Genomic DNA, 15,117 nt, shown 5'->3' with positions numbered 1-15,117 from the left:
CTGATCATCTTCCTTGACATCACCAGTGAGAACTGGAGAACTTGTTGAGAATGTACTAAGGACAAGGGCTGCCTGTAAGAAAAGGATCACACAGAGAACACTGCTGCTTAGGGTAGAACATAAATGATGAGTTATTCTGACTTTTCTAGGGAAAACAGAAATTTCTTCTCACTTAAGCTTTTCTAATAAAAACAGAAGACTGTTGAATTATTTTTAATTGAGCTTCAAGGTAGACTGATGAGGTAGCAGCCAGATTTCCTTACTAAGCTACTTGGCTTTGAATTTCAGTCTGCATAGTTCTCTAGCCTTAAGTTGTCTTCAAAGGAGTAATCAAGCTGTTCCTTCTCAGCCAAACCAGGAGGAAAGGTCATAAACTGAGAACGTGAGGTGGCTTTGAGATTCCAGAAGCTGCTGCTGTGAGCCCAGCGTGAATGATTACCCTTGACCCAAGAAGGCCTGCCACCAGTTGACACGTGTTCCCAGTGCTCTCTGAACAAATTGAGAAGGCTCTTCACAAACATTTTCAAATTACTGGGTCATACTGGCTTGACTGCTTGAGACTAGTATGTCACTTTAAACCAGAGGACAGACCTATAGCTCAGACTCAATGCGATGGGGAAGACAAGATAGTCAAACACCTCAACAGTGGAGGAACACGTAAGTCACAAGTCAAGATCAAAATGATTTACATTTTAGCTGGCTCCAGAATCATGGTAGAAATGAAATCAATCACAGACAGACTTAGGATTCCAGAAATGTAAATAGTTTTTAATATATTTAAAAGCACACTGAAGTCTCGATTTATAAAAATAAATACGTAATATGACAAATTTATTTATGATCCTGGGACTCTTAGGAGGTCGAACTCTTTAACAGGTGTGATGTATCACTGTAAAACATACATGATCTGTTATACACCCAGAAGCAGATTCCAGTTGTAAAAGTAAAATTCCTTCAAGGATCAGAATGAACACAGATCAGTTTTCTGCTATAAAAATCATGTCCGGAGCTGGGCAATGAGGGTGGGCCCAGGCACAGCAGCCTCTGACCAGCCAGTCTACAGTTAAGGAGCCAGGGCAGGAAGGTGCAGCCCTTCAGCTCACAGCGCCACCCTGCAGGCCAGCCAGGCCCCTCACTGCAGAGGGACTGGCTCCCTCAAGGGCTCCAGGAGGCACCCAGCCTCTGCTGTGTCTCTGAAGCAGGAGGGCTATTTTGTCCTTACCTGTGGCTCTGTCCTAATTTGGGAGCAGAAAACTGAGAAGGTGTATTCACTGAATATTGTCATTATAACACTGAATGGAAATTATGATCCTGTCATGGGTGCTGAGCTGAGAGAATGCAAGAACTCACACTGGGCTTTCAGAGACGGGGAGAACGGGTGAGTGAGCATGCGCATCTGAGGTGGGCAAGAAGGGAGTGCTTTCTCCAACCGACATGCTCTCGTGGGCAAGGAGTCTGGCCTAAAATACCTGAAAAGCGTTGGAGAATCAAGTTTTTAGCCCTGTAACACACAACATAAAAATAAACGAGAACAAAAATCCAGTCTTTGTTAGTAGATAGCTGAATTGCGATTAAAACCTGAAATGTTTCTGTGTAATTGTCAAAAGGCTGGAATGTATCTGGTACAGTTTAATCTGCTGTTGTTTCTTTGGCTGTCTTTCAGTTTGATCAACAGAAATGGTTTTTGACACTCTCAATCCTATTTCCCAGACCACTGAATTCCTGTCATTTTTAGGCTGGCTAGTTTTCCTTCATCAGAAAAATGACCCCAACAACCTTCCTATGAGTGAGGGTGTACTTCTGAATAGAAGAGTCCTTCGGCTGAGATGGCATCTCCAAGGCCCACAGTTCGAACAGGATCTTTACACACCAACACTGGTGTGAAGTGGAAGGACACACCCTCTCTGTGCCATTCGACCACTGGCTCATTTGGGTTTAACACAACCCTCGAGCCGGCCTCCAAACGGGAGGTCATGAACTCATGGGGGGCCTTCAGAGATACGCGGCGAGTGTCTATGGTCTCCGTTGCGCAGGCCTGTGTCCCGGCCACGCGGGCTCCTGCCGCCACGGCAGCCAGCTGGTTGGCCCAGTGTCCGTCCACAGTCACCAGGATGTGGTAGGCCAGCGTGTGGAAATGGATCCTGCTGAGGTCTGAGGCTCTGCTTTCACTTTTCCCATGTTCCTTCAAGATCCAAAAGAGGATGTCGCTGACCACACCCACATCAGGAACACCATTCCAGGAAGAAAGAGAAGAGTGAGGTCCAGATGCCGACTGGCTGAGAAATAACAGCTCCTGTTCATTCAGCCCCAGGGAAGTCACGGCCGGAAAGACCTGCTAACAGAAACAAAATGGGGGTCTCTTTCTGATGGATACCTAGCTCCTAACCTCCTAGGACACGGCCAGTGACGGAAGTCAGGAAGGGAAGGCAGGGCCATTTTTCTTCCTTCCCAGAGGACTCCCTGCCCCTGAGGTCACTAAGGGACAGATCAAGGTCACTAGCTTGGCTCTCACACGTCTAACTGTCTCCACTCGCAATATCCAGCACAGTAACTGGGAAGGTGCAGTGATGCTGTATTAGAGCCAGCCTCCTGTTACACGCTGGAGGACAAAGCGGAGTGTGTGCACTCTGGATTCCTTTCCACAGTGCCCAGTCTCTGCCTCAGCACACGCAGCAGAGCCTCTCATCACTGATGGGGCCTGACTCTCAGTTCCCGAACATCAGCAGGTGTTATACCCACACAGAGAAGAGCCCACCCGACAGCCAGGGTTGCGAGGAGAGTGCCTTGTGTCAGATCTAAGTTTTCTGAACAGGTGTGGGTTAGGAAGACTGTTAGGTGATAGTAACACCGTGGGAAACGGCACCGAACAGGAGCCAGGTTTTCTGTCTTGAGGGGAACCACGCTGTCCACCTCACTATCTTTCTTACTTAGCACTTCCTTCCTTAGAGCAGGGACCCGCATAAAGTGAATGTTTGTGCAAGAGATATGAGCCCTGTGTGCATTTCTATAAAAATCGGGATGCTAACGTAACAGCACTTCTGTTTGCCATATGGTCTATATCAGATGCCAAGCTAACGGCTCTATTTCACTCACTTCTTGCTGTAACGCTCTGAAGGAAGGAGGGGTTGCCTCCACCTTACAGATAAGGGGACTGAGGCTTAGAAAGGTTAGGTAGATAGTTATGTAGAAAATGAAACAAAGATGGCTTTTTAAAGAAGTAAAAAAATAACCTCAAGAAGAGAAATACATGAATAAAAATCATACTGAGAAGCACCAGGCGTGAACCCTAATATAAACTATGGACTCTGCCTGATGACGACTTGTCAGTGTTGGTTCACTGACTGTCACAAATGTCCCATCTGCGGACGGGGGAGGCTGGGGGTGGGGGTAGGGGTGCGAGAGCTATGTGGGAACTCTACATCCTGCTCACCTCTGCTGTGAGCCTAAAACTGCCCTAAACACCGTTCACAGGTTAGACTGATAAGAAAGCACATTTAAAAATCACATTTCAGCAGCAAAGATATGAGGAAAAGAGCACTGTAAAGAAGTAGAATAAACCTGTGCTGTGCTCATGGATGCCAACTTTGCAAGATCAAACTGACAAATGCTTCTTATGCCCCAATCTAGCACTTCAACTTCTGAGAATGTATCATCCACATGTACCTGGTCATGGGTCCAATTAAACTCATGTAAAAGGTTACTCAGTGCAGTGCTGTAGGAGCAGAAAAGGGCAGTGAGCCAAACCCTCGGCTCTGGCTGGCATTAAAGACCCTGTGTGCAGCACCGCTGCTTCTACTCATGTGGCAGCAGGGAGACTGATGACTCTCCATGTGATGACAGAGAAAACATCTCCAAAATGCATCCAGTGGAAAAAAGCAAAGTGTGCAACAGTCTATGCAGTATGCTATGCTATCTTTTGGGATAGAGGGACGAAATTATAAGGCTCTTCCCCATTTGCTTATATATGCACACAATGAATCTGGAGGGATGAGACAAAACTCGTAAGGAGGTTACTAACAGTGGGTACAAGGGCAGGAGGGAGATTTCACTGTGCATCTTTTAATATTTTGTGAATTTTGAACCATATATTACCCAAGAAAGAAGTTAAAAAACAAGAGGTTAACTAACCTGCCTAAGTCCACAGAGCTGGAGAGTGGCAGGCAAAGCTGGCATTCAACCCTGGTTTTCAAAATCTGAGCTCTCAGAGAGCATCCCACTCTTGGATTTATCTGATCATTGTCCAAAGGCTGAACACCTGGGGGCCTGATGGCGAGGGAGTGAAGTGTCCCCCAAATTTCCTTTCTCTAAGCCTCTTGAAGTTCAACTGAAAGCACCGGGGTTGGGTTTTTGGTTTTCTCCTTTGGGTTCCACTGCAAAAGGCATTCACTTCCAACCTCCCCATGCTAGAAGGAGAAACACATACTACAAACCCACTGGTAACATGCCCCGTGAAACACATCAAAATCAGACTGGTTATATTTTTTGCAGCCAAAGATGGAGAAGCTCTATACAGTCAGCAAAAACAAGACTGGGAGCTGACTATGGCTTAGATCATGAACTCCTAATTGCCAAATTCAGACTTGAAGAAAGTAGCCAAAACCACCAGACCATTCAGGTATGACCTAAATCAAATTCCTTATGATTATACAGTAGAAGTGACAGATTCAAGGGATTAGATCTGACAGAGTGCCTGAAGAACTATGGGCAGAGGTTCATGACATTGTACAGGAGGCTGTGATCAAAACCACCCCCAAGAAAAAGAAACACAGAAAGGCAAAATGGTTATCTGAAGAGGCCTTACAAATAGCTGTGAAAAGAAGATAAGAGAAAGGCAAAGAAAAGAAAAGATATACCCATCTGAATGGAGAGTTCCAAAGAATAGCAAGGAGAGATAAGAAAGCCTTTCTAAGTAATCAATGCAAAGAAATAGAGGAAAACAATAGAAAGGGAAAGACTAGAGATCTCTTCAAGAATATTAGAAATACCAAGAGACTATTTCATGCAAAAATGGGCACAATAAAGGACAGAAACAGTATGGACCTAACAGAAGCAGAAGATATTAAGAAGAGGTGGCAAAGTCTATGTCCGATGTAGGATATGGCACGCTTGGGGCTGGTATGTGGGGATGACCCAGAGAGATGTTGTGGGGAGGGGGGTGGGAGGGGGGTTCAGGTTTGGGAACACATGTATACCTGTGGTGGATTCATGTCAATGTATGGCAAAACCAATACAGAATTGTAAAGTAAAATAAAAAATAAATTAATTTAAAAATAAATAAATAAAACAAACAAACAAAAAAATAAATTCAGTCTGAAAACAAAAAAAAAAAAAAGAAGAGGTGGCAAGAATACACAAAAGAACTATACAAAAAAGATGTTAAGGACCCAGATAAACATGATGTTGTGATCACTCACCTAGAGCCAGACATCCTGGAATGCGAAGTCAAGTGGGCCTTAGGGAGCATCACTACGAACAAAGCTAGTGGAGGTGATGGAATTCCAGCTGACCTATTTCAAATCCTAAAAGAAGATGCTGTGAAAGTGCTGCATTCAATATGCCAGCAGATTTGGAAAACTCAGCAGTGGCCACAGGACTGGAAAAGGTCAGTTTTCATTCTAATTCCAGAGAAAGGGAAGGCCAAAGAATGTTCAAACTACCGCACAATTGCACTCATCTCACACGCTAGCGAAGTAATGCTCAAAATTCTCCAAGCCAGGCTTCAACAGTACATGAACTGTGAACTTCCAGATGTTCAAGTTGGATTTAGAAAAGGCAGAGGAACCAGAGATCAAATTGCCAACATCCATTAGATCATAGAAAAAGCAAGAGAGTTCAAAAAAAGCATCTACTACTGCTTTATTGACTACGCCAAAGCCTTTGACTGTGTGGATCACAGTGAACTATGGAAAATTCTTAAAGCGATGGGAATACAAGACCACCTTACCTGCCTCCTGAGAAATCTGTATGCAGGTCAAGAAGCAACAGTTAGAACCAGATATGGAACAATAGATTGGTTCTAAATTGGGAAAGAAGTACGTCAAGGATGTATATTGTCACCCTACTTATTTAACTTCTGTGTAGAGTACATCATGTGAAATGCTGGGCTGGATGAAGCACAAGCTGGGATCAAGACTGCTGGAAGAAATATCAATAACCTCAGATATGCAGATGACACCACCCTTATGGCAGAAAACAAAGAGGAACTTAAGAGCCTCTTGATGAAAGTGAAAAAGGAGAGTGAAAAAGCTGGCTTAAAACTCAACATTCAAAAAAATAAGATCATGGCATCTGGTCCCATCACTTCATGGCAAATAAATAGGGAAACAATGAAAACAGTGACAGACTATTTTTTGGGGGGTCCAAAATCACTGCAGATGGTGACTGCAGCTATGTAATTAAAAGATGCTTGCTCCTTGAAAGAAAAGCTATGACCAACCTAGACAGCATACTAAAAAGCAGAGACATTACTTTGCCAACAGAGGTACTGTCTAGTCAAAGCTATGGTTTTTCCAGTAGTCATATATGGATGTGGGAGTTGGACTCTAAAGAGAGCTGAGCACTAAAGAATTGATGTTTTTGAACTGTGGTGTTGGAGAAGACTCTTGAGAGTCCCTTGGACTGCAAGATCAAACCAGTCCATCCTAAAGGAAATCAGTCCTGAATACTCACTCTAAGGATTGATCCTGAAGCTCCAATAACTTTGGCCACCTGATATGAAGAACTGACTCCTTGGAAAAGACCCTGATGCTGGGAAAGATTGAAGGCAGGAGGAGAAGGGGATGACAGAAGATGAGATGGCTGGAGGGTATCACCGACTCGATGGACATGAGTTTGAGCAAGCTCCGGGAGTTGGTGATGGACAGGGAGGCCTGGTGTGCTGCAGTCCGTGGGTCACAAAGTCAGGCATGAATTTTTAGCTTAGTTGGCTAAACTGAACTAAACGAACCCATCAATAACCCTGCCCCATGAACCCATCAGTAAACCTGCCGTCTTCCTAACTTAGCAAGAGATCCTGCTCCAGGGCAGTCCTGGCTCCTGACTTGGATCTCGTGGACCAGGTCTGGGTGAGATGACACCCACAGCACACTGAGCCCCGAGTACTGCCCGTGGGTTACCTGGTGCACAATGCTGCTCATGAGCTCCTTGTTGGTCATGCTGGCCAGCTCCAGGTGAACTGGAACACCCGTAGGGATGTCAGAAATGGAGGTCACGACCTGCAGAGACAAGAGGAGAGCACCGCCATCAGAAACAAGGAGTCAGGCAAGAGGGAAGGACGGGTCCAAGAGGCAGTGCATCCTCATGAGAGCTCCTGGCTACGTGGGCGACCACAGTCTCTATGGACAAGGGAGGCTTTGCCCAACAGGGACAACTAGGCTCTGCAGGGAGGCGCTGGGGTAAAGGACTTGGAGCACACGGGGAACCCCCCCAAACAGTCACACAGCCAGCCTCTTCCTGGGGACCTAAACTGAGCAATCGGCTTCAACTGCTGTGTGAACCTGCAACACACTGATGTGAATGAGATGATACGGAAAACATGAAGGACACAGACCACAAACACTGCAGCCTGCAGCCATGTTTGGTTTAGCACAGGAAGCAGAGGCTCAGGCAAGCTGATGTTCTGACTTGTCCTACTCAAGCTGCTGCCTGAGCCTGAAAGAACACCGTGAGGCGCCTTGATGGAGTGGGAGGCAGGCTTCCTGGCTACCATGGCCCATCCCGGGAGGCTGGGACCTAGGGCAAGGCGGTGCAGGCTGCAGAGGCCGAGAGAGGCGGGAATCCAAAGGAAGACACGAGCTGCGATCTGTGAAATTCTGTAGCAGTGCCACCATTACCTCCAAGAGCCTCTTCCTCTGGAACTCCTTGCTCTGTCCCTCCATCATGTGCAATCCGCACAGGACCACCAGGTCTGGCTGAAACTCCTCCAGGCTAGACACAAACACTTCCAGCGTATTCATGGCCCCGTTGGAGAGGTCGTGGGAGAAGATGAACCGGTTGGCATGGGGAGCTTTTAACTGGTCCCACTCCTCCCCTAGAAAAGCCCAGTCAACACAACAGGAAGAAAAGGAAGAGGCTTTGAGTCTCTGAGCTTTGTGGGGAAGACCGGGCCTCACTGGAGCCTTGGCTCAGGGCAGGCGGGCCTCTGGTTGAGTGAACCCCAGCTGCCATGGCCTAAGGGGAGCACAGTGCCCTGGCCAGGATGGTGGTCGGCAATGAACCAGAAACCCCAACCCCACAAAAACACAGTATGGGTGCTGTGTGCCTTTGTCAAGGGCTGGCAGGGTCACACCCCTGGAGTCCCAAGAAAGTTCTCCTGCCCCCTCAGCTCTCATACCCAGGAGCCCGGGTCCCTCCCCACCCAGAGCATGACTCCCAAACACCAGTGTGCAGCACAACGTGTGGGCCTGCATGCAGGCCAGGCTGCCTTTCCTGAAGCAACTTCCACCTCACGGGAGTGGCCTAACACCTGTCATTTCGTTGGGACCTGAGGAGGCTGGAATTCCAAGAGCCAGGCTGACCACCCCCCACCCCCCAGCCCTGCTGCCCACTGGTGACTTCTGGGCATTTGATCTGGAAGCTAAGAGTAAATGGCTGCTCTAGCCTCCTGTGAGCGAGCTGCTGTGGAATAATGACTATAATAAGGAATAAAGACTAAGTTCACGCATTATTTCCTCCCTAAATGGTTGCTGACTGCTCAGCCCAAGGTGTGCTCCCGCTACTTTGAGGATCCAGTGGTTTTCCTTTACATGGTTTGATGATCTGTCACTTTGCTTTGAGTTTTCTACTGTTTTATCTAATGTTCAAACCTGTATCATTACTCATCTTTGGACCACATCCCCACTCAACACTGTGTGTCTTTGATTCCCACAACCCAGTCACGGCCCCCTGCAGAGACTGCCCACTCAGTGTTCACTAATCTGATCCAAGCAGGAGGCCAGACCCTCCCCAGCTGGGTCCTGGGCAAGGGGTAGCTGGGAGTCTCTGCAGCTACAGGAGTGCCTCTCAGCATCGGCCTAGTCAGAACCTAGTTTTTAATGTGCAGATGGCAGCCCCCTGTAGATGTGATGTGCAGTTAGGTGGTGAAGTACCATTTAAGACACCCCCCCCCCATACACACAGCTGCCAAACACTCGAGGGGAGGGTGCTAGTGCCTGAGTCCTAAGGGAGGGGGCGGTGTGGGGGCAAGAGGTTTTCCTAAGCCCACTCTGTGCCATACCATGTGGATCCCCACATTCCTCTCCTTAAAGTCTTGAAAATCTCAAAACTCAGCCTGAGGGCTGCCTAGGCAATTCCTTAGAGGCCATGTCCCCCTGAGCACCAGGTGGAAGCAGTCACCCCCAGCCTGGGGTGCTGCCAGAAACTGGCATGATTTATGACCCGGGTTTACACAGCTTTCCTTCCACGTGAAGCATCTGTCCCATTTACAAAACTCAAGGCCATATGACGAAGCCTAGTTTTTCACTGGTTTCATCATTTACTGGCTATTCCTTCAGAAAGTTTTTCCCAAGGCAGACTAACCCTGGCAGAGGCTCTCTGTACACTGCAGGCTGATCTGTCCCCTGGGTCAGCGCCCCACTTCCTTCCTGCCTCCGCTGGGCCTCTGTGTTTTTTTTTGGGCGGGGGGAGTGGCAGCCATCCTCCCCTTACTCTGAGTTCGGCTTTACTGAATCCATTCCTCTGAAAAACATTTTATATGTGGGACATATGTATAAAAATCTATGAAAGTAGGAAAGAAAACAGCACCAATTTCCTAAAACCTGATATAATGGTTATATTTGTTAAAACACCACATTCCTTTCTTAACTCCTCGCCCATATCTTATTATTTGTCCAAAGAAAATGCCCCATGGTGATCCACAGAGCTGACGGCAGCATGCCCCCTCTGCTTCATCTCTGAAGACCCAGTGCAGGGGGACCTCACTGAACTGTCACCTCTGAGCAGACTCAATTCCAGTACCTTCTCCCCCAGGCCACTGCTGTATTAGAGGACTTGGCACAGGACTGTGCCATCATTTATTCAAGAGCCCACGTCCTGTAGTGATGTGTGGGCTGGGGAAAGGGCCCATGTCTTCTTTTACCAACACATTCCTACTGCCTCTCACCACACCTGGCATTCAGCCACAAGACCGAATCAGCAAAGGAACAGTGAGGAAGAGGACAGACCAGTGACTCAGGTGCCCATGACAAGCGATATGGGGTATGCATTCTAAACCAACAGTTCCGCAACCAACAAGATTCTGTACAATGGTGAAAACACGCAACACGGGTATTCTCCGCAGGACAAGACCTGGAACTGCTACTCAGACTGAAACCGTGCAGGAGCATGCTTTAACTTCACCTAGGAGAGACGAGCCATACAGCATTCAAAACAAACTGATTTCCTCAGCAGAAAGGAGAGGGAGGCAAAAATAAACATGCTTCCGCAAGGCAAAGACAAGGAGGAGTGCAGAGAGCTGACTGCTGGCAGTTTCCGCAGGACGGATGGAGTGGCTTGAGAAGCAAAATGACTGAGACGCAGACAGGGTGAGCCTGTGATAAGAGCCCATGCCCTTCTTTTCTAAGTTTTGAATTTATCTCCTTAAGTGATCCCTTTTCTCAGTTTATGATCCTGCCCTTCAGCCAGTAAGTCAGCAAAACCAATGCAGTGACTCACTGCCCAAAGCCTGAAAATAAGCTTCTCTGAGGAGGTCTGGTAAGAGAGAAGGGACAAATGTTGACAAATCCCATCTGGGAATTTATCCATCTAGGTTAGAGACTCTGGGGATGGATTTATGTTAAGAGAGCTGACCTGAGGGCTGCCGCCACCAGACTAGGTTTCCTCCAGAGGCTGATGAAAATGTAACTTCACACTGAGCTGACTGGAAGGCCACTGCTTAGTACTAAGAAATAAGGCATGGAAAAGAAAAACGAAAGTGGGAAGCTTGTAAACCCAAGGATGGAAACAACCTCTTCAAGGTAAGCTGTGCTGTCTTCTTTACCACATACAAGGCACAGCTGTCAAATACACCGAAGGCTTGGTGCTAGTTCTCTCCACTCTGTCATCACCAGGGAAAATGACTGGAACAGGGACCACAAGTTCTGAAGGGAGCACCAACAAAGCCAACACGAGACGGACACGGAACTAGCAGCAGCAGCAGTGGTGCCCCAAAGGCACACCTTCTGCTCTAGACCCTTCCAGTCAGCAGCAGCTCACTGCTCACCACTACCTCAGGCACTGAAAGTCATCACTCTGCTCGCCCATGAAAACGGAGAGGAACTCAAAAACTGTGCAGATGGGAACTGCCCAGTCCAACATTCTGGCTCTAATTTTCAGACTCTGCCCTTCCTAACCCCCTCAATTCCAGTAAGCATACAAAAGAGAAACAGAAACAATTCTCTTTTTGTACTTGGAGGAAGGTGTAATTTTTAAGATGCACTACATTTTATTTCTTAAAGTCAGTTACTCTAGTAGGTAAGGGTTTTTTAAGCGTCAGACTTGGAAGCACTTCGCTAATGCTTATTAAGTAAGTACTGCTTTAAGGTACCAATTAGTCTATTTAGATGCTTAAATCTTTAACTTGAGTTAATAATGTGAATCAGAAATTCAAGAGTTCTGTGCACAGGAAAGACACAACAGCAAGTACATGCACACAAATAAGCAATTAAAATACATTCAGGTATTTAGGATCTCTCAGAAATCAGATCTGTGTTCTGTTTAACACAAAATCTAGTAGGGGTAGGATGGGGTGAATTTGGAATTATAAATCTTGCAACATTATATAACGGGAAAGAGTATGTGTAGTTAAATATAAAACACTTCCACTAATGCAACCAAAGGAAAGGAAAATCCTTCAAAGGAAGTTTGCCGGAGGCAGCTGGCCAGCAAGGCCGAGGGCAGAACCCAGCACAGAGCTCAGAGATGTTACCTGCCCTTCTCTTTCCTTCGTAATGAAGGAAAACTTTATATACGTGTGTTTCACACATTTTCATTTAAGGTGCCTGCCCTCCTACCGCCTGATTTCTCTTGGGTTCAGATCAATCATACTTGAGGACCTGGGAACTTTATTCAGCGTTGTAATACTCTCTATTACTCTCCCTTGAGACAAGGGCCTGTATCAGCTCCGTAGGACCAGGAACCAGGAAACCTGTGGTAAGGCAAGAACAGGGCCCTGCCAATTTACAAAGAAGCATTTCTAGCACATTCACACCCCCACCTGACAACACACAGCCTTCTGACCAGGCTTCCGCCATTACTTACTCATTTCCTCTTACCTGCTTGATACTCTAAAATGAGGTGGAACTCATCCACTTCCTGCAGCGACTCTGGTGGGACAAATACATTGTCATCAAGAAGCTCATGCAGCTTTGGACCAACTGGACCACAAAGAAGAACCTGGAGACAAGAATATGAAGTCTATCAGGAGATCTGCCCCCTTTCCTGTGAAATCTGTTCAGTAAGGTACATCCAGCACTTTCATTTATTTCAACAAAAAACACTGGACTCCAAATCCAATTCTGAAAGCTTCTGATTTGGAGGTATGGACTGGAAGAGCTCCTACCAGGGTGCAGGCCTGGAGGGTATGGACGCCAAGTATGCAGAAATGAGAAGCTGACAAAAGACCCTTGTCAAGCACCCACACGTGTGTTACACAGGCACTCGTGCATCTGCTGAATCCCAGGCACTCTGTTAGGGGCTGAATGTTTGTTCCCCGCCCCTACCCCCACCCCCCTGGTTTCCATGTCAAGGTCTAACTGTCGATGATACTGGAAAGGGTTTTCAGGAGGTAAATGAGGTCATACGGGTGGGTTTCTAATCCAAACGGACTGGAGGCCTTAGAAGAAAAGGAGAGAGCGAGACTGCTCTTTCTCTACTACATCCATTAAAGAAAGGCCCTGTGAGGACACACACACAGGCAGCAGTCTGCAAGCTGGAGAGAGAACTCTCACCAGGAACCAGACCCTACTGCAACTGTGATCCTGGGGCTGTCCAGCCTTCAGAACTGTGAGAAAACAAATTTCTGTTGTTCAAGCCACCTAGTCTACAGCATTTTGTCATCAGGGCAGACTGAGAAGACTAAGATGCACTGTACCTCACTTTCTTTTCTTTACTGACTCACATCCTATGTAAGCAAAGAGATACAGGGTGCTGTCTGCTCAAAGCTGCCAGACAAAAGCAACTGGTTGACTTTTACACAGTATAGAAAAGAACCTCAGGGTCACAAGACTCTAATCAACCAGTGACCTAACTTGTGGGTCAGGCTGCCTTGTGAACAGGACAGACTTCCCAGCAGAATTAAAGAGTGCTTCAGTTCATTAAGTTTGGAGGGAGGTATGCTGCAACTTTTAAAAAACATTTTCGTCAACTGCAACCTGGGCCTCTTCCTGGCAGTTCCTTCTAAAAGCCATTTCACACCTGCTGTTTCTGCCATGCCAGCTCTGGCCCCACTCATGACTAGGCCAGACTCAAAATCACTGAGACATGAAGGCTTGGACCAGGAATCAAAGGAAAGTCCTCAGAGGCGATCGTCACCATTGCAGGTTTAATATGCCCCACCAGAAGCTTCCAAAAGTATTTTTACCTACTAATTAATCACTTGTTTGTACAGAGGCATTTTCATGTATCTAATAAATCCCAGCTAGTGGGCAAAAATACATCTCCCTCTCCTTGACACATGTCTGCTGTTTGCCAAATCTGAAAAGTTTCACCCCTGTAATTTTATTTATTTTCTCTAATTCTTGGCTAGAATTTCGGCTTCCAAGGTGAGACAACAAGGGCCAGATTTACCCTCCTGCCTGAAACAATCACAACAAAACAGATAAAATACGTGAAACAACGGTTTTCAGAACATTTGGGCACTGGGCCACAAAGGACAGTGATACCTATGAAACAGAAAAAAACTGGGTAAGCCCTACAAATCCCTCTGTACAAATGAGCCCAAAGGAGTTTTCAGAGGTATAGATGGTCAATACCAAAATCAGACTGATTTTATTCTTTACAGTTGAAGATGGAGAATTTCTATACATCAGTAAAAACAAGACCTGGAGCTGACTGTGACTCAGATCATCAGCTCCTTACTGCAAAATTCAGACTTAAATTGAAGAAAGTAGGCAAAACCACTAGACCATTTGGGTATGACCTAAATAAAATCCCGTATGATTATACAGTGGAGATGACAAATAGATTCAAAGGATTAGATCTGGTAGATAGAGTGCCTGAAGAACTATGGACGGATGTTCGTAACACTGTACAGGAGGTGGAAACCAAAACCATTCCACAGAAAAAGAAATGCAAGAAGGCAAAATGGTTGTTCGAGGAGGCCTTACAAATAGCTGAGGAAAGAAGAAAAGTGAAAGGAAAAGGAGAAACAGAAAGATACACCCATCTGAATGCAGAGTTCCAGAGAAGAGCAAGGAGAAACATGTATACTATCATGTAAGAAATGAATCGCCAGTCTATGTTCAATACAGGATACAGGATGCTTGGAGCTGGTGCACGGGGATGATCCAGAGAGATGATATGGGGTGGGAGGTGGGAGGGGGGTTCAGGATTGGGAACTCATGTACACCCGTGGCTGATTCATGTCAATGTATGGCAAAACCAATACAGTATTGTAAAGCAAAATCAAGTAAAAATAAAAATAATAATAAAAAAAAGAAAGCCTTAAGTGAACAATGCAAAGAAATTGAGGAAAACAATAGAATGAGAAAGACTAGTGCTCTCTTCAAGAAAACTGGAGATATCAAGGGAATATTTCATGCAAGTTCAGTTCAGTCGCTCAGTCATGTTTGACTCTTTGCGAATATGGGTACAATAAAGGACAGAAATGGCAAGGACCTAACAGAAGCAGAAGGTATTAATAAGAGGTGGCAAGAATACACAAAAAAGATCTTAACAACCCAGATAACCACAATGGTGTGGTCATAAACTGAGAGCCAGACATTCTGGAGTGTGAAGTCAAATGGGCCTTAGGAAGCATCACTACGAACAAAGCTAGTGGAGGTGACAAAATTTCAGATTAGCTATTTCAAATCCTAAAATGATGCTGTTCAAGTGCTGCCCTCAATATGCCAGCAGATTTAGAAAACTCAGCAGTGGCCACAGGACCAGAAAAGGTCAGTTTTCATTCCAATCCCAAAGAAA

The 15,117-nt window shown here is 46.2% G+C and overlaps 1 protein-coding gene across 2 annotated transcripts in view; it reads right to left on the bottom strand.

The window, feature by feature from the left end:
- Positions 1–741: 741 nt before the first annotated feature.
- The window catches only part of ADPGK (ADP dependent glucokinase), a 32,338-nt gene continuing 17,962 nt past the window's right edge, over positions 742–15,117 (bottom strand). Inside the window, exons 4-7 of one of the 2 annotated variants that reach the window (XM_040227405.1) lie at positions 12,249–12,369; positions 7,833–8,029; positions 7,116–7,214; positions 742–2,335 (exon numbers count right to left, since the gene is read on the bottom strand). In XM_040227405.1, the coding sequence (XP_040083339.1) occupies positions 1,781–2,335; positions 7,116–7,214; positions 7,833–8,029; positions 12,249–12,369 (972 nt within the window). In that variant the 3' untranslated portion in view covers positions 742–1,780. The remainder of the gene's footprint in view (positions 2,336–7,115; positions 7,215–7,832; positions 8,030–12,248; positions 12,370–15,117) is intronic. The other variant, XM_040227406.1, reaches the window with a different exon arrangement.

The sequence above is a fragment of the Oryx dammah genome, unplaced genomic scaffold (assembly GCF_014754425.2).
Source record: "Oryx dammah isolate SB20612 unplaced genomic scaffold, SCBI_Odam_1.1 HiC_scaffold_26, whole genome shotgun sequence".
NCBI lineage: Eukaryota > Metazoa > Chordata > Mammalia > Artiodactyla > Bovidae > Oryx > Oryx dammah.
This window is presented reverse-complemented; position numbering and strand designations above follow the sequence as displayed.